We start from the raw sequence: 27,906 nt of genomic DNA, 5'->3' as shown, positions 1-27,906 counted from the left end.
AAGGGATGCAAAGAAAAACAGCAAAGAGTTCTTTACTTATGTAAACTCTAGAAGGAAAGGGATGAATCAGATTGGTCCACTTGATATTGATGGGTCAAGTGTTGATGATCCTGCTCAGGTGGCTAACAAACTAAATGAATATTTTGCATCGACATTCACACATGAGGAGTTATTCAGCAAGGGGAATGCCAGAGGTGTATTCAACTCTAGCAGTAAGTTACAGAATCTTGAAATAACTGGGAGTAAAGTGGAGGAGAAACTGTTGAAGATAAACACAAGAAAGGCACCCGGGGTGGATGGGATCTATCCAGTTATATTAAAGGAGGCAGCAAAGGAAGTAAGCAAACCCTTAGCCATAATTATGAGAGCTTCCTTGGACTCAGGGGAGGTACCCATAGACTGGAAATGTGCAAATGTGACCCCAATTCACAAAGGAGGATCAAAGGCTGACACAAGTAATTATAGACCTGTGAGCTTAACTTCTGTTCCAGGAAAATTAATGGAGGCACTGGTTAAAGAAGCACTGCAGGATCATTTAGACAAGACTTCAGTTATAGCTCAGACACAGCATGGTTTTGATAAGGGGAAGTCTTGCCTGACCAACTTGATTGGATACTATGATGCAGTCACAAAAGAACTGGATGCAGGGAATAACTTTGATATTATATACTTGGATCTTAGAAAGGCTTTTGATACTGTTGCACATGGAAGACTGCTACACAAATTGGAGCAGTGTGACATTGGAGGCAAATTGCTGCTATGGATAAAGGGGTGGTTGAGGGGGAGAAGACAGAGAGTGGTAATCAACGGACACTGCTCATCGTGGACTGATGTTATTAGTGGAGTCCCTCAGGGTTCAGTGTTGGGTCCATTATTGTTTTCTGTATTTATAAATGATATTGATGATGGTATATCGGGATTAATGTCCAAGTTTGCAGACGATACAAAGGTTGTCAGGGTTGTCAAGGACACTACTGACACTATGCTGCTGCAACAGGATCTGGAAAGGTTGAGCAGATGGGCGGAGAGGTGGCAAATGAAGTTTAACATTGACAAATGTAAAATACTACACATGGGAAACAGCAACCCCAGAGCAACGTATCAACTCTGTGGTACAACACTGACAGTGGTAGAGAATGAAAGGGACTTGGGGGTGGTTGTGCAGGCAGATATGAAGTTCTCTGAGCAGTGCAGACGGGCTGCAAGAGTAGCTCATGGAGTATTGTCAATGATATACAGGAATTTTTCCAGCAGGGATAAGGAGGTGATTATTCCATTGTATAAGGCGATGGTCAGGCCACACCTTGAGTACTGTATACAGGTCTGGAGGCCTCATTTCAAGAAGGGTGTAGAGCTGCTGGAACGAGTACAGAGAAGGGCAACAAGATTAGTGAATGGAACAAAGGGGTGCTCTTACGAAGAAAGGCTTAAGTTTTGCAAATTACAGTGTCTGGAGACTAGGCACCAGCGAGGTGATATGATAGAGGTGTATAAAGCCTTGAATGGTTTAAGCATGCTCAATGCTGATGGGATTCTTCCTCTAGCTCAGAATAATCACCTGAGAGGGCATAAATTCAAATTGAGGAAAGACAGATGTAGGATAGACGTGCGGAAATTTGTCTTTAGCCAGCGGGTGGTTGGTTGGTGGAACAGACTTCCATCCCTTGTGGTGGAGGTTGATAGCCTAAATAAGTTTAAGGCTCAGCTGGACAGGTATTTTGAACGAACAGAGGGGTGAAGTGGAAGTGGTTTTTTTTTTTTTTTTGGCTGATGCTGCATAAGCTTGCTTTCTTGCATCAAATGCCTCTACTAATGCTAAAATGCTAATTTAGAATTTGCCATTAGGGTTGTGTTAGGGTAGCTAAGAACAGAAATAGGTGCGTATATACTTGCGTGTACACCAATGCTAGGAGTTGAGTAAATAAATTTGATGAATTTGAGGTATTGCTCAAAACATCAAAGGCAGATATTGTTGGGATATCAGAGACGTGGTGTCACACAGATATAAGGAATGCAGAACTGGAATTTGGGGAGTACAACGTCTACAGAAAGAATAGACTGGATAGGAAGGGAGGAGGGGTTACGCTATTAGTTAAGAAATACATAAAATCCAAGGAAGTGAAGCCAGTGGACATCGCTGGACAGTGCAGTGTCGAGTCAGTTTGGTGTGACATAAGCATTGGGAGATCAAAATTGAGAGTAGGAGTGTGCTATAGGCCTAATGACTCTGATGAATATAATAAGAAACTGTACAGGGAAATAGAGTGGGCCAGTAAATCAGAGAGTCTTATAATGGGAGACTTTAATTTCCCAGATATCGACTGGAATTTGGGGGCTGGTCACTTACACACACTAGCAAGGCTTTTGTGGATTTATTGGATGATTGTTTTCTAAATCAGCATGTTCGGGAGGCAACTAGAGGGAGGAATACTCTTGATTTGATTATCAGCAGTGATTCTTCACGCATTAAGAATCTGCAGATAAATGAACCACTAGGTGACAGTGATCACAGTGTGCTGAAGTGGGATTTACTCAAAGAGGTAACTACCATTAGGGGTAAAGGGAAGGGTTATTGCTTTCGTAAAGGCGACTATGATGGACTGAGACAGTATTTAAATTCTATACAGTGGGACCAACTGATGATGTTACCAATAGAAAATGCAAAATGGGAAGCATTCAAAGAACTTATCTTGGAAGCTACTAGGCTTTATATACCAACTAAGAAATATTGTTCAAGGTTTAGGCCTAAATGGATGTCAGATGAACTAATGAGGCATATGGCAGAGAAGAAACGTGCATGGGATACATACAAATTAACACATGACACAGAAGCCTATGATAGATACAAGTTGATCTGTAACCAAGTTACAAAGGAGGTTAGGCAGGCGAAGCAAGATTACGAGAAATCTTTGGCAAGGGATGCAAAAAAAAACAGCAGAGTTCTTTACTTATGTAAACTCTAGAAGGAAGGGGATGAATCAGATTGGTCCATTTGATATCGATGGGTCAACTGTTGATGATCCTGCTCAGGTAGCTAACAAACTAAATGAATATTTTGCATCGACATTCACACATGAGGAGTTATTTAGGGAGGGGAATGCCAGAGGTGTATTCAACTCTAGAAGTAAGCTAGAGAATCTTGTAATAACTGAGAGTAAAGTGGAGGAGAAATTGTTGAAGATAAACACAACAAAGGCACCCAGGGTGGATGGGATCTATCCAGTTATATTAGAGGAGGCAGCAGAGGAAGTAAGCAAAACCTAAGCCATAATTATGAGAGCTTCCTTCGACTCAGGGGAGGTACCCACAGACTGGAGATGTGCAAATGTGACCCCAATTCACAAAGGAGGATCAAAGGCTGACACAAGTAATTATAGACCTGTGAGTTTAACTTCTGTTCCAGGAAAATTAATGGAGGCACTAGTTAAAGAAGCACTGCAGGATCATTTAGACAAGACTTCAGTTATAGCTCGGACACAGCATGGTTTTGATAAGGGGAAGTCTTGCCTGACCAATTTGATTGGATACTATGATGTAGTCACAAAGGAACTGGATGTAGGGAATAACTTTGATATTATATACTTGGATCTTAGAAAGGCTTTTGATACTGTTGCACATGGAAGACTGCTGCACAAATTGGAGCAGTGTGACATTGGAGGCAAATTGCTGCTGTGGATAAAGGGGTGGCTGAGGGGGAGAAGAAAGAGTGGTAATCAATGGACACTGCTCGTCATGGACTAATGTTATTAGTGGAGTCCCTCAGGGCTCAGTGTTGGGTCAATTATTGTTTTCTGTATTTATAAATGATATGGATGATGGTATATCAAGCTTAATGTCGAAGTTTGCAGACGATACAAAGGTAGGCAGGGTTGTCAAGGCCACTACTGACACTATGCTGCTGCAACAGGATCTGGAAAGGTTGAGCAGATGGGCTGAAAGGTGGCAAATGAAGTTTAACATTGACAAATGTAAAGTACTACATATGGGAAACAGCAAACCCAAGAGCAACGTATCAACTCTGTGGTACTACACTGACAGTGGTAGAGAATAAGGAAAAGGACCTGGGGGTAATTGTGTAGGCAGATATGAAGTTCTCTGAGCAGTGCAGACTGGCTGCAAGAGTAGCTCATGGTGCCTTGTCAATGATATACAGAATTTTTCTAGCAGGGATAAGGAGGTGATTATTCCCTTGTATAAGGCAATGGTCAGGCCATACCTTGAGTACTATATACAGGTCTGGAGGCCTCATTTCAAGAAGGATGTAGAGCTGGAACAAGTACAGAGAAGGGCAACAAGATTAGCGAATGGAACAAAGGGTTGCTCTTACGAAGAAAGGCTTAAGTTTTGCAAATTACAGTGTCTGGAGACTAGGCACCAGCGAGGTGATCTGATAGAGGTGTATAAAGCCTTGAATGGTTTGAGCATGCCAAATGCTGATGGGATTCTTCCTCTCGCTCAGAATAATCACCTGAGAGGGCACAAATTCAGAATTCCATCCTTTGTCGTGGAAGTTGATAGCCTAAATAAGTTTAAGGCTCAGGTGGACAGGTATTTCGAATGAACAGAGGGGTGAAGTGGAAGTGGTTTTTTTTTTTTTGGCTGATGCTGCATAAGCTTGCTTTCTTGCATCAAATGCCTCTACTAATGCTTGTTTGTTTGTTTGTATTGAGGTTTAATGGCGCATGGACTACGCAGGTCATAATGCGCCAGTTCATACGGTGTGATGTGTTTCAGGGGTGTTTACTTTTGATTTCAATTGTTCATTTTAACCTGATTCATACGTTCTTGTGTCATTCTGTTGCTTATATTCACTTCCTTACAGGAGGTGGTATAAATTGATAGCTTTAAAAAAGTTGAAAACATCTGCGCAGTCATGTTTATTTTTCAAGAGATCGGTTAGTGAAATGGCGTCCTGTGTCTCATAAATATCTTTGAAAGCTTGTTTACGTTCATTTGTATATGTAGGACAGTCTATTAATATGTGTTGAATTGATTGAATGGTGTCACAAGTCTGGCATCGTGGTGGTTCCTCTGCTCGCAACAAAAATGAGTGTGTAAAATGGGTATGGCCGATTCTTAGCCTGGTGAGTGCTGTTTCTTCTTTTCTCGACCTTCGACTGCTAGAAGTCCAGTTTTCAATATTCGGCTTTATTTGGTATAATTTGTTTGCGGTTTGTTGATTCCAAGTTTCTTGCCATTTCAACTGGCAAATACGCCATATCGCAGGCTTGTAATCGGAATACGGGACTGATATATCCTCTCCGATCTGTAGTACGGCTTCTTTGGCTGACTTGTCTGCTGCTTCGTTTCCCGCAATCCCTGTATGTCCTGGGATCCAGCAGAATAAAGTGTCCTGTTCATTTCTGGCGCAGTCAGTTATTATTTGCCGAATGTGCCAAAGGATTGGGTGTTTGGATGTACCTATGTTTTGCATGGATTGTAAGGAACTCGAGGAGTCTGTATATATTATGCTTCTCTTATAATGTTTATCTTGTACATGAGTTAAGGCTATTTTTATTGCGTGTAATTCTGCTGTGTATACACTGCACTCTTTCGGTAGCTGTTGTGTTAAAGTTATATTTGGGAATACTGCTGCTGCTCCCACTAAAGTGTCTGTTTTTGAGCCATCTGTATATATTGGAATATAGTCAGGAAATTGAATTCTGTGCTCTGCATGTAACTGTTGGAAGATTGTTGAAGGTATCGCTTTTTTATTCCATTTCTGAAAGGAGAAGTCGCATATTGGGATATGCGAATCCCATGGTGGAGGAGTATGAACTGGCATGTGTGCTATTTTGTCTATATTAAGGTTATGTACTGCCAAAAAGTCTTGCATTCTAATGCCTAGGGGTCGGTTTGCTTGTTGGCGATTCTGATATATGTTTCTGCATCGTGGATCAAAGAGGGTCTCCCAAGTAGGGTGTGCATGCATAGATTTTATTTTAAATGTATAATACAATGCGAGTTGCTGTCGCCTAAGAGTTAAAGGTGGTTCGTTGGCTTCAGCATAGAGACTATATATGGGAGAGGTACGATAAGCGCCAGTAGCTATACGCAGTGCATTGTGATGGACTGGATCCAGCCATTTCAGAGCTGTTTTCCGTGCTGAATCGTACACTGGGGCTCCATAGTCCAATTTTGATCTAATTAGTGCTTTGTATAGGTTTAGTAGGGAATATCTGTCTGCTCCCCATGCTGTTGACGAAAGGATTTTAAGTATGTTCAGGTGTTTTGTACAGCTTTTACGCAGCTCTCGGATATGCTCCACGAATGTGAGTTTCTTATCTAAGATTAATCCGAGAAATTTTGCCTTCGGCTGCGTTGGTATATTTTTGCCTTCTAATTTCAGTTCAGGATCAGGATGGAGATTTCTTTTGCGACAAAAATGTACACATATTGTTTTTTGTGTTGACAGTCTGAAACCGTTATCTAGTGCCCACTTACTTATATTGTTGATTGCGCATTGCAATTGTCTCTCGATAGTTCTCATGTTCTGTGCCTGACTAGAGATACTAAAGTCATCAACGTAAAGTGCATGTGAAACCGAAGGAGGGAGTTGATTTGTGATCGAATTAATCTTTATGGCGAACAAAGTGGCACTCAAGACTGAGCCCTGTGGAACGCCTTCTTCTTGTTGGTAGATTTTAGAGAAAGAAGTTTGTACTTTGACTTGGAAGGTTCTGTTCATAAGGAAGTTCTGGATAAACATAGGGAGATTGCCTCTGAGTCCAGCATGGTGCATATCTCGCAGGATCCCATATCTCCAAGTGGTATCGTAAGCTTTTTCGATGTCAAAAAATACTGTAACCATATGTTGTGATCTGATAAATGCATTTCTGATGTTGGCTTCTATCCTGACTAGGTGGTCCAGAGTAGATCTATGATGTCTAAAACCACATTGCGTGTTTGTGAAGATGTTATTTTCCTCTAGATACCAAATCAGTCTCTTGTTTATAATTTTTTCTAATAATTTTCCTAAACAGCTGGTGAGGGCTATTGGTCGATAGTTGCATGGATTTGTCAGGTCTTTGTCAGGTTTCGGGAAAGCTAGTACTATTGCATGGCACCATGTGTTTGGAAATATATTTTCTTGGAATATTCTGTTATACAGTTTCAATAAATTTTCTAATTCAGTCTTTTTAAGGTGCTTGATCATGTCGTAGTGTATATCGTCTGGGCCTACTGCACTTGGCTTGGCTGTGAGCAAAACTTCGTGTAGTTCGTTTATTGTAAATGGTTGATTGTAGGGTTCATTACCTTTTGATTTAAATTTGATCTTATGCTTTTCTGCTTTTTCTTTTCGGATCAGAACTTCCGGATGGTATGAATCTTTCGCTGATACTTTTGCGAAGGTCTCGCCTAATGTGTTTGCAATAACGGTAGGTTCAGTCAAACTAATTCCATTGCAGATCAGTATTGGTGATGGCCTATTTCTATATTTACCTGTCATTTTTCTTATTTTATTCCAGACTATATGTGCATTTGTTTTTTTGTTTATTGTAGATGTGAATTTTATCCATGCTGCTTTTCGACTCTGCTTCCTGGTAAATCGCGCTATGGCACGCATTCTTTTGAACTGAATCAGATTTTCTGTTGTGGGATACCTGCGAAAACGGTTCCATGCCCTATTCTGTTGTTTTCTTGTTTCAGTGCAGTCATCATTCCACCATGTTTTCGGACGGTTTGGAAAACGTGATGAAGTCTTAGGGATTGTTAGCTTGCCTGCGTTTTGTATGGTTTCTGTGACATGTGCTAGTGCAACAACTACTGTTTCCTGCTCAATGATATTGGTGTTGAAAACTGCTTTCCTCCTGAATGCTTCCCAATTAGGTTTTTCTATTTTCCAACGAGGAGTCCTGCTGGTATGATATGGATATTCACTGACCAGTGTGGAAATTACTGGATAATGATCACTCCCAAGAGGATCCTCAAAAACTTCCCAATTAAATGCTGTGTAAAGTGTAGGGGTACATATGGTAAGATCTATAGCTGTGGTGGTCCGAGTTGGAAAATGGAAGTAAGTGTGGTTACCCCTGTTAAGAAGTAAGAGGTTATGATTATCTAGCAGTTGTTCAATGATGCGTCCTCTTCTGTTGTAGTCGGAGCATCCCCACAAAGGGTTATGTCCATTCATATCTCCCATCAGACAAATTGGGGGTGGTAGTTGTTGTAGTAATGCGTCTAGGTCTTCATAAGAGACATCATCTCCTGGTGGAATGTATAATGAACATATGGTTAATAGGGACCTTGCTATTGTACGAATTGCTACCGCTTCTAATGGGCTATTTAAATGCACCTGTTGTGTTGGTATTCTGTCATTTACTAATATAGCAACTCCTCCATGTGTTATACTTTGAGTTATTCGGTCTCTTCTGTACATTGAGTAGTTCCTGATATTCAGGGTATCTTGTTGTTTGAGGTACGTTTCCTGGAGACATATACAGATTGGTGTGTAATGGGTGATCAGATACAGTACGTCATCAAAATTAGTACGTAATCCACGACAGTTCCACTGGATAATTTTATCCATTATTTATATTTGCTCAGCCCCTCGAGCTGTTTTCGTTGGGTGACTGTCTTTTGTTTTTCTGTCCTTACTCTGTCTCTTTTGGGAAATATCGGTTTTCCGGTATCCATATCGTCTTCTGATTCTTCGGCATGGATTTCCAATGTATCGTCATCTATCTTTCCCGTTTTCTCAAATTCCATAAATTCTGAGTTAGGTTCGTGATTTTGTGGTCTGCTATTACTCTTACACTGTTGCGAGGTTGGAGAATCTGAGGGGATTGAGATGGGTGTGTTTACTGTTTTCTCTTGTTTATCTTGTTGCTTTGCTTGGAGTAAGTGTTTGACTTGTGGAGAAAAAGATTCATTTGGAGGAACTGAGATTTCAGTTTGACATTCCACTGATTTAAATTTAGTTGTTACTTGTGCGTATGTTGGTCTATTGGTTATGGTTGGCTGGACCATTTTTCTTGCTTCTTGGTATGTAATATTGTGCTCTGTTTTGTATTTCTGTATTTCTTTTTCTTTTTTCCATCTATCACATGCTCTGGCGTATGCGGGATGTTCTCCTTTACAATTTGGACACTTTGGGGCTGTGGCTGGGCACTCATCAATCTGATGTTCTTTGGATCCACATTTAGCGCATGTCGGTGTGTTTCTACATGCTGTTTGCGAGTGTCCAAATTGTTGACACTTGAAACAGCGCAAAGGATTTGGAATATATACTTTTACTTGGCAGTTCAAGTATCCTGCCTTTACAGTGCATGGGATTTTTGGTGTGTTAAATGTCAGGATTAAGGTTTTGGTAGGTATTACATTTCCATCTCTCCGAATGGAAATCCGTCTTACATTTGTCACTCCTTGATTTTGGAGTTCTTTGCTGATTTCCTCTTCAGTAACGTGTAAGAGGTCCCATTCGGAGATTACTCCCCGCGAAGAGTTTAAAGTGTTATGGGGGGTGACCACTACTGGTATACCTCCAAAGTTTGATACATTCAGTAGCTTTTCTGAATGTCTGGTACTAGACGTTTCGACTAATAAATCCCCAGATCGGAGTCGCCTGACCGTTTTTGGTGTTCCGGCTAGTCCTTCCAAGACTTTTTGGATGAAAAATGGCGATTTCTTTCCTAGTGTCTCCTCTCCAGTGGAGTGGATGATTAGGAACAAAGGAATCGGTGATGGTTTGGAGCCGTCTGTTCTTTGCCTTTTGGCAGTATTTTCTGGTTCTTCATCAAGCCGATTTGGTGGGATCTTTTCTGAAGTCCCTTGGGAAGTAGTGACTTTACTACTCATGATTTGCTCTTTTAGCCCTGGGAGCGTACCTTCCAACTCCCAGGTTTCCAGCCCCGCCACGAGGAGGCAAGAGCAGTGCCACCAAGTGACCAAGCAGCTGCTATAAGTTAGTAGGGTTGGTGGTTAGTTTGAGATAAGAGAAAAAAGAAAGGTGACTTTCCTTTCTGTTAGTTTGCTAGATCCTTTTAGCAAAACTTACTTATGGGGTACTAAAAAATTAAGATCGCTATAAATATAGTAAACCTAGTATAATTGAGAAGCGCACTCTAGAATCACTTTAAATCACTTGATCACTTGGAAAACGCTTGGCACTTGGGGCCTCTCTACTAATGCTAATTAGTAACATCATTAGTTGGTCCCACTGTATAGAATTTAAAAAATCTCTGAGTCCACTGTAGTCACCTTCATGAAAGCAAAATCCTTTTCCTTTATCCCTAATGGTAGTTACATCTTCGAGTAAATCCCACATCAATACACTGTGAACACTGTCACCTAGTGGTTCCTTCATCTGTAAATTCTTAATGAATGAATAATCACTGCTGATTATCAGATCAAGAGTATTACTCCCTCTGGTTGCTTCTCGAACATGCTGCTGCTGCTGTAGAAAACAATCATTCAGTATATCCACAAAATATATCCAATTTCCAATTCTGCATTTCTTATATCTGGTGATACCACGTCTCTGATATCCCAAAAATATCCGCCTTGTATGTTTTGACCAGCTCTTCAAATTCATCAAATTTATTTACTATACACCTCGCACTGGTGTACATGCAATTAAACATGAACCTATTCTTACTTTTAATTACCCTAACACAGCCCATGGATTTACTTGTTTCATGATGACTCCCAGCAGTTCTTGAAATCCCCGGCAACTTGCTTTCCAGGCTGCTGCTCATTCCAATAAAAGCAGCGTTTTTTTTTTTTTTTTTTTTTATGTAAACTCCAAAACACGAGAGGTATTAGAACCTATAGTACTTAGTACCATGCTTGGGTTGGAGGTTGAGAAGACGAAAGAAGATATTTGTTGACATTGGACTTGAACTTCTGTGGATTGTAATTTTCAGGAAACACGTATGAAGGAAGGTTGTTCCAGAAAACGGCAGCTGAATGAATAAATGAGGAAGATGAAAAGTTGGTTCTGTGGGTTTGAAGTTGGACAGTAAATGGATGTTGGGGCTGCACGTGTTCGGACTGTTTTGAAAAAGAGAGAGCGGGAATTATAGAAGCCAATTCAGAAGAACAGTGCCCATGGAAGTATCTGTAGAAAAGGCATACAGCAGAAACAGTACGTCTATGAGAAAGCGAGTGGAGAGACTCTGTTAGAGATGAATCATTAATTAACCTAACTGCCCTCTTCTGAATGGAATCAAGAAGCCTGAGAGAGGTTTTGTGGCCACCACCCCAGATGAAGGAACAATATTCTATGGCAGGGCGGATTTGCGATTTATACAGAGTGAGCAGCTGTTTGGAAGAAAAGTAATGCCGAGAGTGAAAGAGAAAACCAAGTTTTTTACATGCAGAGGAAGCAATATTTGTAATGTGCTTGTGCTAAGAGAAATTAGAAGTCAGGGTAATCCCCAAAAGAGATATAACATTTTGCCTAGAAATCGGAGTGTCACTAAAGGTAAGCATAGGAGCAGAAGAATCCTTTTTGCGAGATAGTATTAGTAACGGCCGCATGGTGCAAGAAAGCCTATGGCTTATGCTGCACCAGCCAAAAAAAAAAAAAAAAAAAAAATCCGAACAAAACAATGATAAAAACAAAAAATAAATAAATAAAATGAATAACTAAATAATAATTAATAAATAAAAAAAAATAAAATAAAAAATAAATAAAAAGGAAATTAAACCTATCATCCTATGCGCTTCCCTTACCCGAAAGTACTATCCAGATGAGTTTTGAATTTCCCCAAACTGTCAGCCTCTACCACCTATGAAGGCAACTTATTCCAGTAATTTATAACTCACTGGCTAAAATAAAACTTCCTGCAGTCCAATCTAAACATTTCCCCCTGTAACTTGAATTTATGTCCCCTAGTTCTAGCATCATTTATAATCTTGAAAATTTTGTCCTCATTCATTTTACTGATGCCTCTCAGAGCCTTAAACACCTCAATCAAATCTCCTCTAAGGTGTCTAGTTTCCAAACTCTGCAACCCACATATTCAAAGTCTTTCTTCATAAGGACACCCTTCTGCCGATCTCACCAGGCGAGTTACCCTTCTTTGCACCCTGTCAAGAAGCTCGATGTCTTTCTTTAGGTGCGGTCTCCATACTTGAACACAGTATTCCAAGTGTGGTCTAAAATAAGCCTTATATAATGGGATTATCACGTCCCTATCTCTACTTGCAAAAGTTCAATAGATCATCGATAGGACACCATGGGCCTTCCTTGCAACCTGTTTACAATGCTCAGAGAATTTTATGTCTGACCGTATCGTAACACCCAAGTGCCTTTCCTCCAGTACTGGGTTTAGTTGAACTCCACCAAGTTTTTTTGGGATTACTGTTTCCCAGGTGTAATACCTTACACTTTGTTGGATTAAAGCACAGCTGCCATTTTTCTGACCATTCCTGAAGTCTATCTAGGTCTCTCTGAAGAAGCTCAGCTTGACAGTGATCATTAACTACTCTACCAATTTTAACATCATCTGCAAATTTAGACATCACGCCCTCTATCCCTTCATCAATGTCGTTTATGAAAATTAAAAACAACAGTGGTCCTAATACTGATCCTTGGGGAACCCCACTTCTTACATCAACCCAATCTGAGGAATAGCCATTTATCATAACCCTCTGCCTCCTGCCCTGAAGCCATCCTTCTATCCATCTAAGGATTTTCCCAGTGATTCCAACCTGTTCCAGCTTATAAAGCAACCATTCATGTGGGACTGAGTCAAAAGCTTTGCTGAAATCTAAATAAACAATGTCGAAATTATTCTCTAAATTCATCTCGTGAGTGACCTTTTCGAAATAGCGAACCAGATTTGTTAAACATGATTTTCCCTTTACAAAATCATGCTGAGTATCCTTGAGAATTTCAATTCGATCCAAATGATCCTGAATTCCACCCCGATCATTGCCTCCATGATTTTCCCTACTACTGAAGTCAGACTGACAGGTCGATAATTTCCAACTTCACTTTTAGAGCCACCCTTATGTATGGGAGATACATTAGCACTTTTCCAATCCAAGGGAATCTCCCCAGAGTCTAGTGATGCTCGCATAATTAGCCTCAATGGTTCAATGCACTCGCTCGCCGCCTCTCTTAAGATTATAGGGTATATTCCATCAACTCGAGGAGCCTTACTGGTCTGTAGGCTCGAAAGTTTTTTCATTAAATAATCTTGCGAAATTTCAATATCATTAATTACATATTTTTTAACTTCGCTTCCACAATTTCTCATTGCCACAAAAGGCTTTTCATTTGTAAATATCGATGCAAAATAACTGTTGAGTTCATCTGCAATGGCAGCTGGTGTATTTATTACTATCCCCTTTCCTTTACGTAAAGGTCCAATCTGGTTTGTCCTGCTCTCCTTGGCATTTATATATGTGAAGAATTCTTTATCCCCCCTCTTTGCTCTGTTTGCTAGTGATTTCTCATAAACTGCCTTTTGCCTGTCGAACCTTTTCTGTGGCTCTATTACGCATCACCTTGTAGCTGTTATAGGCTTCAGTACTTTTTATTGCTCTGTAACCTTTCCATGCCACCTTTTTCTGCTCAAGTAATGTGGCAACTTCACTATTCATCCAACTTGGAACCCTTCTCGTGGAGTATTTTTTTAATGGTATATACGCATTCAAGGCATCTGTGATTAATGTTTTAAAAGCATACCACAGTTCAAATGTATTCATTCTCTGCGCGATATCTACCCAGTTAATAGAGGCCATGTAGTACCTTAAGGCACTGTAATTTCCTTTTCTGAATTTAAGACATTTTCTGAAATATAAGACAAGACAGTTTTAGAAGGGTTGAAATCAACTAAGTTGTCTTTGCCTCACTGGAGAATTACATGAAGATCGGCATTTAAAGAACTGGTAGCATATTTACGAGAAGTTGAAGCTGATTGAGCAGGACAAGGTTTCTCAAAATGGAAAGTTGAATGCAATGTGCTATCATCGGCAAAACTATGGATAGGATTTCCAGTCAATGGAAGAAGGTCATTGATATACAAGAGGAAAAGAGTGGGGGAAAGAACTGAACCTTGGAGGACACCGGCATTAGTGGAGAAGTTAGAAGACAGAGAGCCATCTACCATCACCCTCAGTGAGAGCGATCAGAGAGAAAACTGGATAACCAATTACTAAAAACAGTTGGCAAACCATAGGATGGAAGCTTGTTTAGAAGACCTTTATGCCAAACACGATCAAAAGTCTTTGAGATGTCATGAGCAACTACTTGTGTTACACCTAACCTTTCCATCGAATTAGTCCATAAATGGGTAACATAAGCCAGAATATCACCAGTGGATCAACACTGATGGAATCCATACTGGCGATCGTTGATCAGGCGGAAGGTTTCTAGGTTAATTGATTTCTCCATTACTTTAGAAAGAGTAGAAGTAATTGCAATGGGACGATAATTGCAATGGGAGGGATTTGTCACCCTTTTTAGGAACTGGCTGGATATGAGCAAATTTCCAAGCAGAAGGAAAAACACCTTTGGAATAAGAAAGTGAAAAAAGGCGGCAAAGAATAGGAGTAAGTTCAGGAGCACAGGTTTTGAGAACAAGTGGAGAAATACCATCAGGACCTGGAGCTTTCTTAGCATCAAGATTCATCAAAATCCTTCTGATATCCTTTTGACGGAGGCCCACAGGTGGCATTGAATGGAGCATATTGGGAATGGTGGGAGGTGTTTTACCAAGTTCATTAATACATGAGCTAGAAGAAAAATGGAATGCTAGCAGGTCAGCTTTATCCTTGGCTGAAGTGACAACAGAACCATCTGGTTTGGACAGAGGTGGGAGCAGAGATGGGCAAAAGTTGCGGCCAATAGCTTTGGCAAGAGACCAGAATGCTCGGCTACCATTAGGGCAACAAGCAAGTTTTCTACTCTTAGTCTGTTCAAACTCTAGTTTGGACTGATTAATAACTGCTTTACAATTGTTGCGAGCTTTGGTGTAGGCAGAAAATGAAACTGAAGAATTAGGAACAAGCCAATTACGATATGCAACATTCTTCTCTTGAACAGCCTTAGCACATTTATTGGAAAACCAAGGTTTAGATAAAGGACGAGATTTTAAAGTGGAGTATAAGAATCACTTCCACCTCTGCTTGCGGCTACTGTTAATCTATTAGTCTGAATTCCCCTAAGCTAGCAGTTTTCTGATCCACTTAACATTGCTTCAATAACATCAGCAAATATTCTTGCACCCTTTCTATTTAAGTGTATTCCATCCCTGTAGAAGCAATCTCTCCTGTTATTTTTTTTCATATTTTTCAATAATTTTCAGCATGCTGATATTTTTTGGATTGTTTTGGAATTGCATGATCTGCTTCCTATAGTTAGAGATATATCAGTGACCAACAAATTTTGGATCATATTTTGTTAAAGGCACGAAAGTAAGTTTACTTTATAGATTTTGGGGTGCTAAACACAGACATAGTGCTTAAAAATGGCAGATTGTTTTGGTTTTCGAAAAAGTAGTTTTTATATTTATATAAGGTATTTTTTTTATTTATATAGCAGCAAGAGGTAGCTACGAACATACCTGTATCAAACATGGGACCTTTTCGCCTTTCACTTGTATACATATTCAACATATTCAGCTTCAAGAGCATTCCTTTTTACCATACAACAATATTCGGCTAACATGATGCCACTCCGCTTGCTTTTGTATCTTTGTTCCATCGCTGCGATGTCTTGTTGTTGTTTTTGGTTTTTAGGAGCATTAGCAACTAAGGCCATATTGCTCCGGGATATGCGGTGGTCATTCCCTGACCTTTCTACATCCTCCGTATTTGGTGGTGACGGGCTCGAACCCCGGTCTAATCAAGAAGCGTGTGCTACGCACTGCTGCTCCTTCCCACCTGGCTACGGAGGCGCCGCGATGTCTTGATGGAAGCACTCATCATGTTTGTCGCTGGCAGTTCCACAGTTTGGCAGGAGAAATCCAGGTGTGAGTGCAAGAACAATCGCCAATAACATGTTGCATCCCACTTTTACATAAGAAGTAATGAGTTCTTCCACAAGCTGCCAGCTTTAACATTTCCTAGAAAATGAGTCGAAATATTTTGAAAGGCTTTCCACACTGATTTCTTGCTATCACTACCGACACATTTAAACTGTTAGTCTTTGAAAAGTTGCCTGCTTTGTGGAAATGAAAATGCCTGCCTTAATCTTCTCTGTACTAAGTCTTGGGAATTTCTCTTGCAAGTATGTGAATGCAGGACCGTTTACTTCCAAAGCCTTCACAAAATTTTTCTTGAGCTCCAGTTTGATGCGGAGTAGAAGCAAAACTATTTGGATCTACAAGTGTTCAAATGCACATTCTTCATCCCAGGTATTAATGATTTTCATTGAGGCCAACTCATCTTCCTTGGCATGCCTATCCTACTCGCGGAGAAAGCAACAATACTTAGTGTAACCCTTTTATAGTCCTAATAAAATGGCGATTACCTTTAAATCATCACATATCTGCCACTCGTACTACTTACAGAGTACACCTAAAAGGATTTTCTCCATGTTTGCATATGTTTCTATTTTGTGGACGGCATATGCAAGAGGTATTGAAGGCAGCATATTTCCACTGTTTAATAACACAGCCTTAAGGCTAACCTTAGCAGTGTCTATAAATAATCGGCATTCTTCGGGAATGTGCCTCATGTTCTTTGCTGCAATTATACCAACATCCTTACAAACAGTGAATTCATCTTCTCTTTGATAGAAGATATCATAATCTATTTCGAGTACAAAATGTTGTTGCTTTCACAGAATGATTTAGAAGAATCCACTGTTGTAGCCTCAAGGCCAAAAGCTCTGCTTTATTTTTGAGCACTTCAAGATCCCTCATGAGAACATTAAGCTTATTTTCTGTGAGCTTATGTGGTTCAGAAGGAAAAAGGTTCGAACAAAATGGTGGATCCTTTGACGTAGACGGCTGCTGTACTTCTTCATGTATATCAAGTTGATGTTCATTTTCATCAAAGTGTACAGAAGAATGGTTGAGTGGTTCAGGAATAGGTATTACTTCACTGTGAGACATGGGATGAATTGCAGATGGTATATTTGGGTACTTCACTGTCCACTTTTTCTTCATTGTCATCACTTTTCTAATAGGGGACACCATACAGAAATAAGAGTGTGACATGATTTGTTGGCTCTCTCAATATAATGGGCATTGTGAAAGGTATAAAACATCCCTTTTGATTCAACCACACATTGAGTTTTGATGAACAGGTAGTGAAGCATGTGTGTGTGAAGTCCAGTTCTTGTCCTAGTTGCCTACTTTACACCTAAAGTAAAAGGCCTTTTTCATGGCTCAAGTTAAGGGAAGCTTTCTTGAAGCTAACAGGACTTTTCCACATAAGTAACAGAAGTCATCCGGACAATTCACACAATTATGCTTAAATGGCCATTGGACTCAGAGGCACTTGCTTCTGAATCTGATTTTTCACCCATATTATTAATAGATTTTCCATCTTCAATATAGCACCTGAATGATGTTTTGTGATCACTGTTGATCTTAAATGCATTGATCCATAAACATGTTCCTTTATATGCGCACTCTCCCTTAAAATAGTATTCACTGTTGAAGCAGCAAGACTTAATTCCATGCAATAGATGACAAACTTTGTCCTGCTTCATACTTCTTAATTCAATGGAAAGGTTCGGTGAAACACAAGTAGTTGCTCTTGACATCTCAAAGGCTTTTGATCGTGATTGGCATAAAGGTCTTCTAAACAAGCTTCCATCTTATGGTTTGCCAACTGTTTTTAGTAATTGGTTATCCAGTTTTCTCTCTGATCGCTCACTGAGGGTGATGGTAGATGGCTCTCTGTCTTCTAACTTCTCCACTAATGCCGGTGTCCCCCAAGTGTTCAGTTCTTTCCCCCACTCTTTTCCTCTTGTATATCAATGACCTTCTTCCATTGACTAGAAATCCTATCCATAGTTTTGCCGATGATAGCACATTGCATTCAACTTTCCATTTTGAGAAACCTTGTCCTGCTCAATCAGCTTCAACTTCTAGAAAATCTGCTACCAATTCCTTAAATGCCGATCTTCAGGTAATTCTCCAGTGGGGCAAAGACAACTTAGTTGATTTCAACCCTTCTAAAACTCAGTCTTGTCTTATATGTCGCAAAAAGGATTCTTCTACTCCTATGCTTAACTTTAGTGACACTCCGATTTCTAGGCAAAATGATATATGGGGATTACTCTGACTTCTAATCTCTCTTGGCACAAGCACATTACAAATATTGCTTCCTCTGCATCTAAAAAACTTGGTTTTCTCTTTCGCTCTCGGTGTTACTTTTCTTCCAAACAACTGCTGCTCACTGTATAAATCACAAATCCGCCCTGCCATGGAATATTGTTCCCACATCTGGGGTGGTGCCCCCAAAACCTCTCTCAGACTTCTTGATTCCATTCAGAAGAGGGCAGTTAGGTTAATTAATGATTCATCTCTAACAGAGTCTCTCCACTCGCTTTCTCATAGACAGACTGTTTCTGCTGCATACCTCTTCTACAGATACTTCCATGGGCACTGTTCTTCTGAATTGGCTTCTACAGTTCTTGCTCTCTCTTTCAAAACAGTCCGAACACGTGCCGCCACCAGCCAACATTCATTTACTGTCCAACTTCAAACCCACAGAACCAACTTTTCATCTTCCTCATTTATTCATTCAACTGCCGTTTTCTGGAACAACCTTCCTTCTTAAGTATTTCCTGAAAATTACAATCTACAGAAGTTCAAGTCCAATGTCAACAAATATCTTCTTTCGTCTTCTCAACCTCCAACCGAAGCACGGTACTAAGTACTATAGGTTCTAATACCTCTCGTGTTTGGGGTTCACATAAAAAAAAAAAAAAAAAAATCATCATCTTCATTTCTAAACCAATTGTTTCATTTTCTTAGCACTGCCAGCACTTGCACTTTCCGCTAGTCCCTTCACCATTGTAATAAGTAAATAGGAATGAAGAGACAATTCTTAAAATTTAATTATGTTTTTTATATGATTGAAGGTTTCAATGAAGGGTGGGAACTCATTTCACCATAATACCATAACGTAAAAACCCACACAATTCCAGTTATCGGTATTATTGCAAATGCAATAAGATCGAGTTTACTACCTGTTTATAACAGATTACGCTAACAGAAAAGCCCAATAAATCAGAAAGCACAAATTGTTTTTATTGTTTTTTGGTCGTGAACTCCAGAAATTGTGTTTTAGAAAAACATCACAAGGATGTTCAAAATTGATTCTTATAACAGAATACATGATAACAATGAAAGTGTAGTGCAATTTACATTAACATTATAAAAATGACCTTTTTAGAGAGATAAATAGCTTAGTTATATAGCAGAAATTTCAACTTCCGAGGTCTTGGAGCAAATTACCAAAAAAAAAAAAAAAAATCTGTGATTGGGTTTACATTACTCACATTACGATACCTCTATTTATTCCTTTGGGATGCAAAATATGTTTCCACGATTTTTTTAAGTTTGCACCAGCTGGCAAACACGTATGTAAAACTGGATTTCCGTAACTCGAGTATTATGTAAGCCGGGGAGTGTCTGTAAATCTTTCGAAAACAGCTAAGGAAGATGTAGATTTAATGGTAGTGATAAAAAAAAAAAAAAAAAAAAAAAAATAACCTGAAACTATAAACAAACATGCACTTCGAAATTTTATGGTGGGTAACCTATCAGGTGAAATGCCAAGCTAACAGTTACAAAGGGCGGCAGGCTACCTAACAGGCTCTTTCACTCAATTACTCTACAAAAACCATAATGGATCACTTCACAATAACCGCAGTAAATGTTTGTCTACATTTATGAAAACTGAAAAAATTTCGAGACTTCACCAATTAAAGTTTAATATGGAATTGTTATTTTTGAGTATCACTTTGTCAGGCTGTTGCCACCACGAGGTTGAGAGCTTACCTCAATAAGATAAACTAGCTCAGTGTCCGAACTTTGTAGCTTACAGAACCAGTCTCTTCATGTAAAAATCTTATTTACATGAAAATGGTGTGACTAATCTTGTGATCCTCTTTCGTACCCTGATGTCTTTCTTAAAATGAAGCTTCCAGTTTTGAATGTGGTCTGACCACTGATTGCAAAGTAGAATAATAATCTCTACCTTCACCTGAAGAATTCTTGTATAGCATTAACAATGACTGTGTAGGTAATGCTCAGTCTTTTATGCAGCTGATAAAACTTAAAGTTGGGAATTCCTTAACATATTTCATATCAGAAGTACATATTAATACTCTATGATCAAAAGCATAATGACATAAAAAGAGCTAATTCAAAAACCTAAACAGTAGGGCTGCCTCTGGTCATACAACAGCTTTAATTCTCCCGGTTACACCTTCTACAACTTTTGGCAGGCGTCAGCTGGAATTTTCCTATGTTCCACTTGCAAAGTAGCCGCCAGAGCTGGTCTGATAGACATTTTGACTGTAGCCTAATCCAACTCTCCACTTTCTCCTGCAGGTGTTAAGCAGAGTTGGTGTATGGACTATGAGCTGAACAATCCAACTTTTGGATATCACTACCCACAAACTGTTGCTCTATATTATGCAGTGTAGGTAAGGCTCAACTGTCCAAAGCATCCGAGTGGTTCATAGATGTCTTGGTTTCAAGGCATGACCATCACACAAACTCCACACCCAAACAAGTTAATTGAAACAAAACATTGTGTAGTGATCTCCATCACTCTATAGCACCATTTACCAGTTCTAGAGTCCACAAAAATTAGGAACACCACCACCACCACTCTAAATATCACAGTCACCATTTTGCACTGGTGACTGTGATACTGGACTTATGTGCCTAGCCTACCAGTGAACCAGAGGCTATGCAGCTTTGTATAGAAGAGTGACATACTGATGAATGCACCAAGGTCTTTTTACCTGTTCTGAGGTTTTCCACACAAAACAAGCATGAGATATGTACCATCCTACTTACATTGAATACATTCCACCCACAAGTTTGTCTGTTCAGACACTTGTCTGTTGAGCCATTAGCTGTTATTATCTTTAAATAACATCTACTATAACTGATTTTGGTGAGAAGATGAATCACAGTTGCATTGGTCTAGATTATTTAGTATATAATTGGTATGTCTGAATTGATACAAATGCATGGGGACTTTGGGCACAGTACACAATACTTGGGGAGGGTTGTCCAAATACTTTTCAGTATCTAATGTTTATTTCACACAAAAATTTCATCCAAAAAAATCTTGAGTTGGGAACCTTGAGTGGGGGTTGCCCTGCCACCTCTTTTCCACAGGTTTTCAAACTTTGCCATTTGAAAGCTGTAAGTTCTGTGAATTGGTGAGAGCCCAATTAAGAACCTGTGAAATGAACTGGAATGAGCTATTCGGAGTAGAGATCTGCAAGCATCCAACTTGCAACTACAGTGGTAAGCAAATGAGTCAACATGGACCAGCATACTTGTGGCATATACCCTGTCACGTAAAACATTCAACGAACATTTTAGCCATAGTAGTTCTTTCATCAAGAATCCCTCACTAAACCAAACCAATGGAACTGTGGCATGTCACAAGGAATACAGGCTGCTCTGAGGGACTAAAGGGGAACCTAGAACCTACCTGGCATTAGGAAAGTGCACCTAATAAAGTGTCCACTTAGTGTATATTTCATATAGAAAAAAATATTACTTTAAAAAATATTTAAAAATATTACTCAAAAAAGGAAAGGGGTAGTACTTTACCTTCTCAGTACTTTTATTTCATTCTCAAGAGAGTCTTCTTTTCCTTTCAATGCTTTCTTATCAATGCATTTGATAGCACACATTCTGCTTGAATCCTCTCTACTCTCTGCTAATACCACTTGAGAAAATGCACCTCTAAAATACAAAAGTTATGGTTATGATAATAAAAATACATTATATACATATTTTGAAGACTAAATGCTCAAGGCATAATATGTTATGGGTTGAAATCAACAATATAATATCGGTGTAAATACACCATAGTTTACCCATAGTCTAACTAGATACGTAGTGTAACAGCATTGTTTAGATTTTATCTCATTGTAGCTACCTTCACAAAGAGATACCAGGCATTGCACTACTTCAAATAAATAACGCTTCTCTAGTAGAGGAGACTACTGTTATTTATTCTCAGTGGGCACCACCACCACCACCCAGATGCGTTTTGGAGTTTGTTGCCATCACACAACATATGACTTATGGGTAAACTATGGTGTTTACACTGACGTTATATAATTATATACATATATACACACAAGAAAGAAAACAAATGGAGGAAATTAAAAGGCAGAAAAGATAGAAATAAGGAAGGAGAAAAGGACAGAAGCACACACACACGCACTGAGAGAGAGAGAGAGAGAGAATGTGTGTGTTTGTGTGTCAATGTGATAATACATCAAACTAGGAATCTGGGAAAGGGGAAGGTTAACTAGCATGTTATTAAAGCTAATATTAGGCAAAATAAATGGTAAAAAGTAAAAAAAAAAATAAAATAAATACTTTCATCATATGACAATAATAAATAGCTGGTAAAATGGAAAAAAAAAAGAAGAGGAAAAACATTCTAAACCAGGAAGTCCATGTTTAGATGGTTCTTATTCAGGGTTGGATGTTTGCAAAATCCATCCTTTCAGTAGGGACCAGGAAAAAGAGCAAGAATAAAACCAAAGGAAGGCAATTGGCAAAAGTAATGCAGACAGGTGGAGTTGGTTGGTTTAATGTTTACTGGCACATCAGCAGCATAGACTATAATGTGCCAACAACGCTAAATTAATAACAAACAGTAATAAAATCAGTAAAAGATATAGAGAGGTGATAAAATATAATAATGACCCATTAAAATTGATAATTATGTCAAGAACAAGTTTTCCATACATATATAAAAATATAAAATTATAAAAGTATAAGCAATATACAAATACAGTTAAAAAGACTATTTTATATAAAAGGAAACAAGTTAATTAATTTTAAAATTAATTTAAAATTTAACAGCTGACATGTGGTTGTTGTCAGATAGCAGCTGACTGAGTGTATAGGGCTCAGTCAGATACTGAGCTCTATACACTCAGTCTAAAATAAAATATGCTTAATTGTTAAAAAGGTGTCGCAATCCTTGCACATAGGAGGATCATGGATGTGTATAAGGTAAATACACCTAGAACATCAGTGCAGCTCCATCTCTTATCCCTGTGAAGAATAGAATCAACTGTACAAGGGACAGAAATGTGTTGGTATAGGTTTGTGTGTATTGTGTGTGTTCTGTTCTGGGCTCTTGGCTACCCAGAAGCATCAGTCACCTGGACAAATGATTTTGGCTACTCATCCACACCACAGGAAGGTGGGCCAGATTCCTCTGGGGGCCCATTCCAGAGGGAGGAGGAAAAAGGAAAAAAGAAAGGGGTTTCCACCTGTGGTGCAGGTTAGGAACAACAACAAAAAAAAAAAAAGTAAATAAATTAGGCTGGACTAGAGTGGGAACTCAAGGCAGAGCACACGAAGAAAAGATTAAATAAATAAAAATAAAATTTAATAAAATAAAAAGTAAAAATTATATATACAGTAGACTCAATTTTCCAGGATAAATAGTAAAAAAAAAAATTCCCAAATAATCGATTTCTTGGTAATCCAAAAATACAGTCCTCGACATACGTAAGAGATACGTTCCAGGACTTCGTATGTAATTTAAGTCAAGATTTGCGTAACTCGGAAATGACTAATAAAATATTGCTGCTATATTGCCACGATACTGGTTAATGTTTGGCCATTTTCATACATCGTTATTATTTTAATTTTCTGATCCAACTCGATCGCTTTCCTTTTATTGATAGACTTACTAGTACCACTGTCACTTATTCTCTAAGTCAGCACATTGATAACGGTCAAAAAGTCACTATTATCACTCCATGCAAGCTCACATTTTACTAAAGCACATTTCTGGAGGTTATTGCCATAAAATAATAAAAACAATTTGCACTTTCCTGGTTATTGGGCTTTTCTGTTAGCACAATCTATTATAAACGGGTAGTACACTGGATCCTATTGCAATTGCGATAATCCCGATAGGCGGAATTCTGTAGGTTTTTACGTTATTATGATGAAATGTCTCCTTTACTTGAAATCTTCAGTCATATAAAAAAAATATAAATAACATAACATAAGTCCAAAGCTACATAAGTCAGAGACTTACTGTATCAAAAAATGTTCAGCAACCCACGTAAAAAGTATGGCGATAGATAAAAAAATTTACTACGCAATACTCGTGTCCAATACAATGCTTCTGTTTATTTTTTACAATGTCGCATACGGTTTGCGACACCAACGTTTGGTCACCAACGTTTTAATGGTTCTTTAGAGATTTAACGGATGCACCGTTTTCAAACTTTTGAATAATTTCAAGTTTTTGTTTAATTGATAATTTTTGCAATTTCTAAAAATAAAAAAAAGTTAATATAAAAATAATTCCGACATCCCTGATGCATAATAAAACAAAATTTGTCCTTTTGTGGTGCGATGGAACAACAATCGACGCGACGCACTAAAACCAACTAATTTTTTTTTTTGAGCAGCGGGTGTGAAGACAGCAGGGGTTGCAAGATAATAGGCCCACTTATCTTCTAATTATGCCTTATAATGCCACTTCTTGTTGCTTATTTACAATGTGCAAAACATCTGTTTATACCTATTCTAGTTATTACTTGAATTTTATGATTTCTCATTGTTTTTTTTTTTTTTTTTTTTGTTTCTTTTTTTTTAAATTTTGAATCTTGAAGTGTCCCGGTAAATAGAGAGTCTGCTGTATATATAATAATAAATTAGCTGCACTAGAGTGGGAACTCAAGGCACAGCACGTGAATAAAAAATTAAATAAATAAAAATAATAAAAAAAAAAAAAAAAAGGTGGGGGCCAGCAAATATGGGTCCCTTTAGTCACTGGAGAGGTACTGTTAGGTGCAATAACAACAATGTAGCTCTGACTTTAGACTGACGCAGGAGGGTCATCTGCCCTCAGCAGAAAAGCATGTGTAAGATAGCTATGTCCTATGCAGAGAGACGAGGAAGAACAGCTTTCTCTTTACGGTTCCTGCACAAACTAGACAGCCATGTTTGGATTACAGGCTTAATGTGACAACTTGTTTGTGGCCTACAGGACATATGGAGATTGGTTATTTTTGGGTTTTTTTAGGAGCATTAGCAACTAAGGCCATATTGCTCCGGGATATTCCCTGATATAGCAAATACGGAGGATGCGGAAAGGTCATTCCCTGACCTTTCTGCATCCTCCGTATTTGGTGGTGACGGGCTCGAACCCTGGTCTAATCAAGAAGCATGTGCTACACACTGCTGCTCCTTCCCATCTGGCTACGGAGGCATCGACATGTGGGGAAGTCATGAAAGAAGGGAGATGGAAAAAATAAAATTAAATATATAAAAAAATTGCAACCCAATAATAAACCATTACAATTGTAAAGCTATATCATATTATATCAAAACTAAGGAGGTAACCACAAAATAGTTATATTTTGTCAGGTACATTATCCATGTATTTTAGACCAACAGCAGTACAATTTTCTTTACATGTGATGATGTGAGAGGTGATTTTTTTTCTTTTTTTTTTTTTCTGATGCTGTTTTAGTATTAACAATGATAAATATACAAGAGTAAGCAAGCTTAAACAGGCATGAGAGTTTAGAGTAGAGTGAGCTGAGTGCAACTGCTTGATATTGCAGGGAGGTATGACATTCTTTCCCCATCAAAGAAGATGTATATCGTAAGAGATAGATGTGTACGTCCAAGGAGGAACAAGTGTACTTGTGTCCTGAAAAATATCATTTAAGTCGATATCCCAACTCTGGCCACCTCTTTAATCGTGAGCGAGGCCAGTCAATTCTCATTTGGCTTACTCTCATAGAAGGAAACCCACCTAGTATTATAAAGAAACTCTCAACTGGGGTGCGATGGAAGACACTGGTCTTCACAACATAGTGGAGCAGTAGTGTTTTTCTACGAAGATGTAATCTTCTGTAGCTGGCTACAGTTTATTATTCTGCAGACGGATTAAAGTTCTGTAAAGATGCAGTGAAGTATACCGATCAGCTCCCCAAGACATGGATGAGGGGGACTGAAGTATGTTCAAATGTTTTGGACAAATTTTGTAAATGAGTGATGTGAGCTTGGAAATTAAGCTTGCTATCTAATATCAATTCGAGAAATCTAACAGTGGTTGGTACCACTCGAAAAGTTTTGTTTCAAGCTTCTTGTGTTTTGCACCATGAATGTGTGTCCTGTTTTTTTTTTTTTTTTTTATTGCTGCTCCAGTGTCACACACTTCAATTTTTTTTTTTTTAATTTTTCAGTATTGCAGATAAAGTAAGTAAAGGGATGTATTCCTTTGCAATGTCCATTTTACTTAATTCCATCCATTTACATTTTGTTGCAATAACACTGCCAGATGAGATTTAATATAAACTTTAAATTAATTTAAAGACACAATTTTAAAAAAGACATCAGCTCAGATAAAATGGCACAAAAAATTTATTTATTTGGAATGCATTTCTAGTTAGAATGCTTGGATTTGACTTGCTAATAGTACCCTGCCTTGAGACTGACTAACTCAAGATACTGAGGAGGAAATCCACAACTATCAACAGCTGGTCTTGAAACCCCACACACACACTCCACTCAGTACAGCCTTGCGCTCTTGCTAACATGGCTACTGGGGCTCTGGCACAAAAAATAGATTACTGTATACCATAGCAAGACTCTTTGAACTGGCATAACAATTGCAACTAGCCTTAATCCTGTAGAGGGCAAAGGTGTGTACCTAAACAACTTAGAAAAACTGTTTTTATAAAAAATAAATGTTATTTTGTTAATTTAACTTTAATGAATGTTAATTTAACGTTAATGAATTTTGTTAATTTGACAGCTCATCCTTCACAAAGATGTTTTCAGAGTGCACTTATGTTGTAGCTGCCATAAACCGGTTTTGTTTACACAAAAGAAATTTCTAACAAGTTAGTGCAATCCTTCAGAAAGCAGGGAACCAAGTGGCCAGAGGCAATAATAGGGGCAAATAATCGGACAGCTGTGCCAAGATTTGTATTAAACACAAAATAATATTTATTGCTCACAGGATGAACTTTTTAATACATATTAACCGAATTTTGTAATAAACAAACATATTTACATAGAAAAGCCTATTCTTTCGCAGGGGAATGGTATGTGCTTCATATAAACAAGTAGTTTGTATAAACCGAGTTTATGTTAATGAGATTTTATTGTAGTAATTTATTTCCTTGAGGAACTGAAAAATGTCTGCTATATTTTTCCTAACTTCCAGTATGAGTTTGGGAGTGAGAAAGCTTATCAACTCTTTGAAGCAGTTTCAGCACTCATCTGCAAAAGCTGGACAAGTAATCATTACACATTCTACTGTTTGTTGTGTGTGACAAACAGAACAGAGGGAGATCCCCTCCTCGTAAAAGATGAGAGTGGCTGAAATGCGTGTGTCCTATTCTTAACCTTGCAATTATCAGTTTGTCATGTCTATTTTGCTGTATGCTGGATTTCCATGGTTGGAGTAAACTTAATTTAATGCAATTTGTTATTGGTTAGTACCTGCCACTGCTGTTGGCAGTGATGTATCCCATTGTGATAACTTGTTTGTAGTCTGAGAAATGGATATATTCTGATGCAGAAATGTTGTTGGCTTCTTTAGCAGCTCTGTCGGCATGTTCATTATCATGCATCCCGACATAACTTGGGATCAATCTAATGTTATTCAAGGAGTTTTGATACTCTGTATTGAATTTGCTTTGGTAGTGGATGTTTGTTAGAATTGATGTTTGTATTGCCATCAGAGCTAATGGAGTCAGTGAAAATGATACTGTTTTGGGAACTTGAATGTTCA

The 27,906-nt window shown here is 38.6% G+C and overlaps 1 protein-coding gene across 1 annotated transcript in view; it reads right to left on the bottom strand.

The window, feature by feature from the left end:
* CaMKI (Calcium/calmodulin-dependent protein kinase I) overlaps positions 1-27,906 on the bottom strand; it is a 269,499-nt gene that overhangs the window by 170,359 nt on the left and 71,234 nt on the right. The window contains exon 2 of the mRNA XM_090388015.1: positions 21,717-21,851. Coding sequence (XP_090244141.1) covers positions 21,717-21,851 — 135 coding nt within the window. The remainder of the gene's footprint in view (positions 1-21,716; positions 21,852-27,906) is intronic.

The sequence above is a fragment of the Mastigoproctus giganteus genome, chromosome 13, assembly GCF_048544385.1.
Source record: "Mastigoproctus giganteus isolate SK-2022 chromosome 13, ASM4854438v1, whole genome shotgun sequence".
NCBI lineage: Eukaryota > Metazoa > Arthropoda > Arachnida > Uropygi > Thelyphonidae > Mastigoproctus > Mastigoproctus giganteus.
The sequence above is the reverse complement of the archived record's forward strand: the minus strand, read 5'-3'. Positions and strand labels throughout refer to the sequence as shown.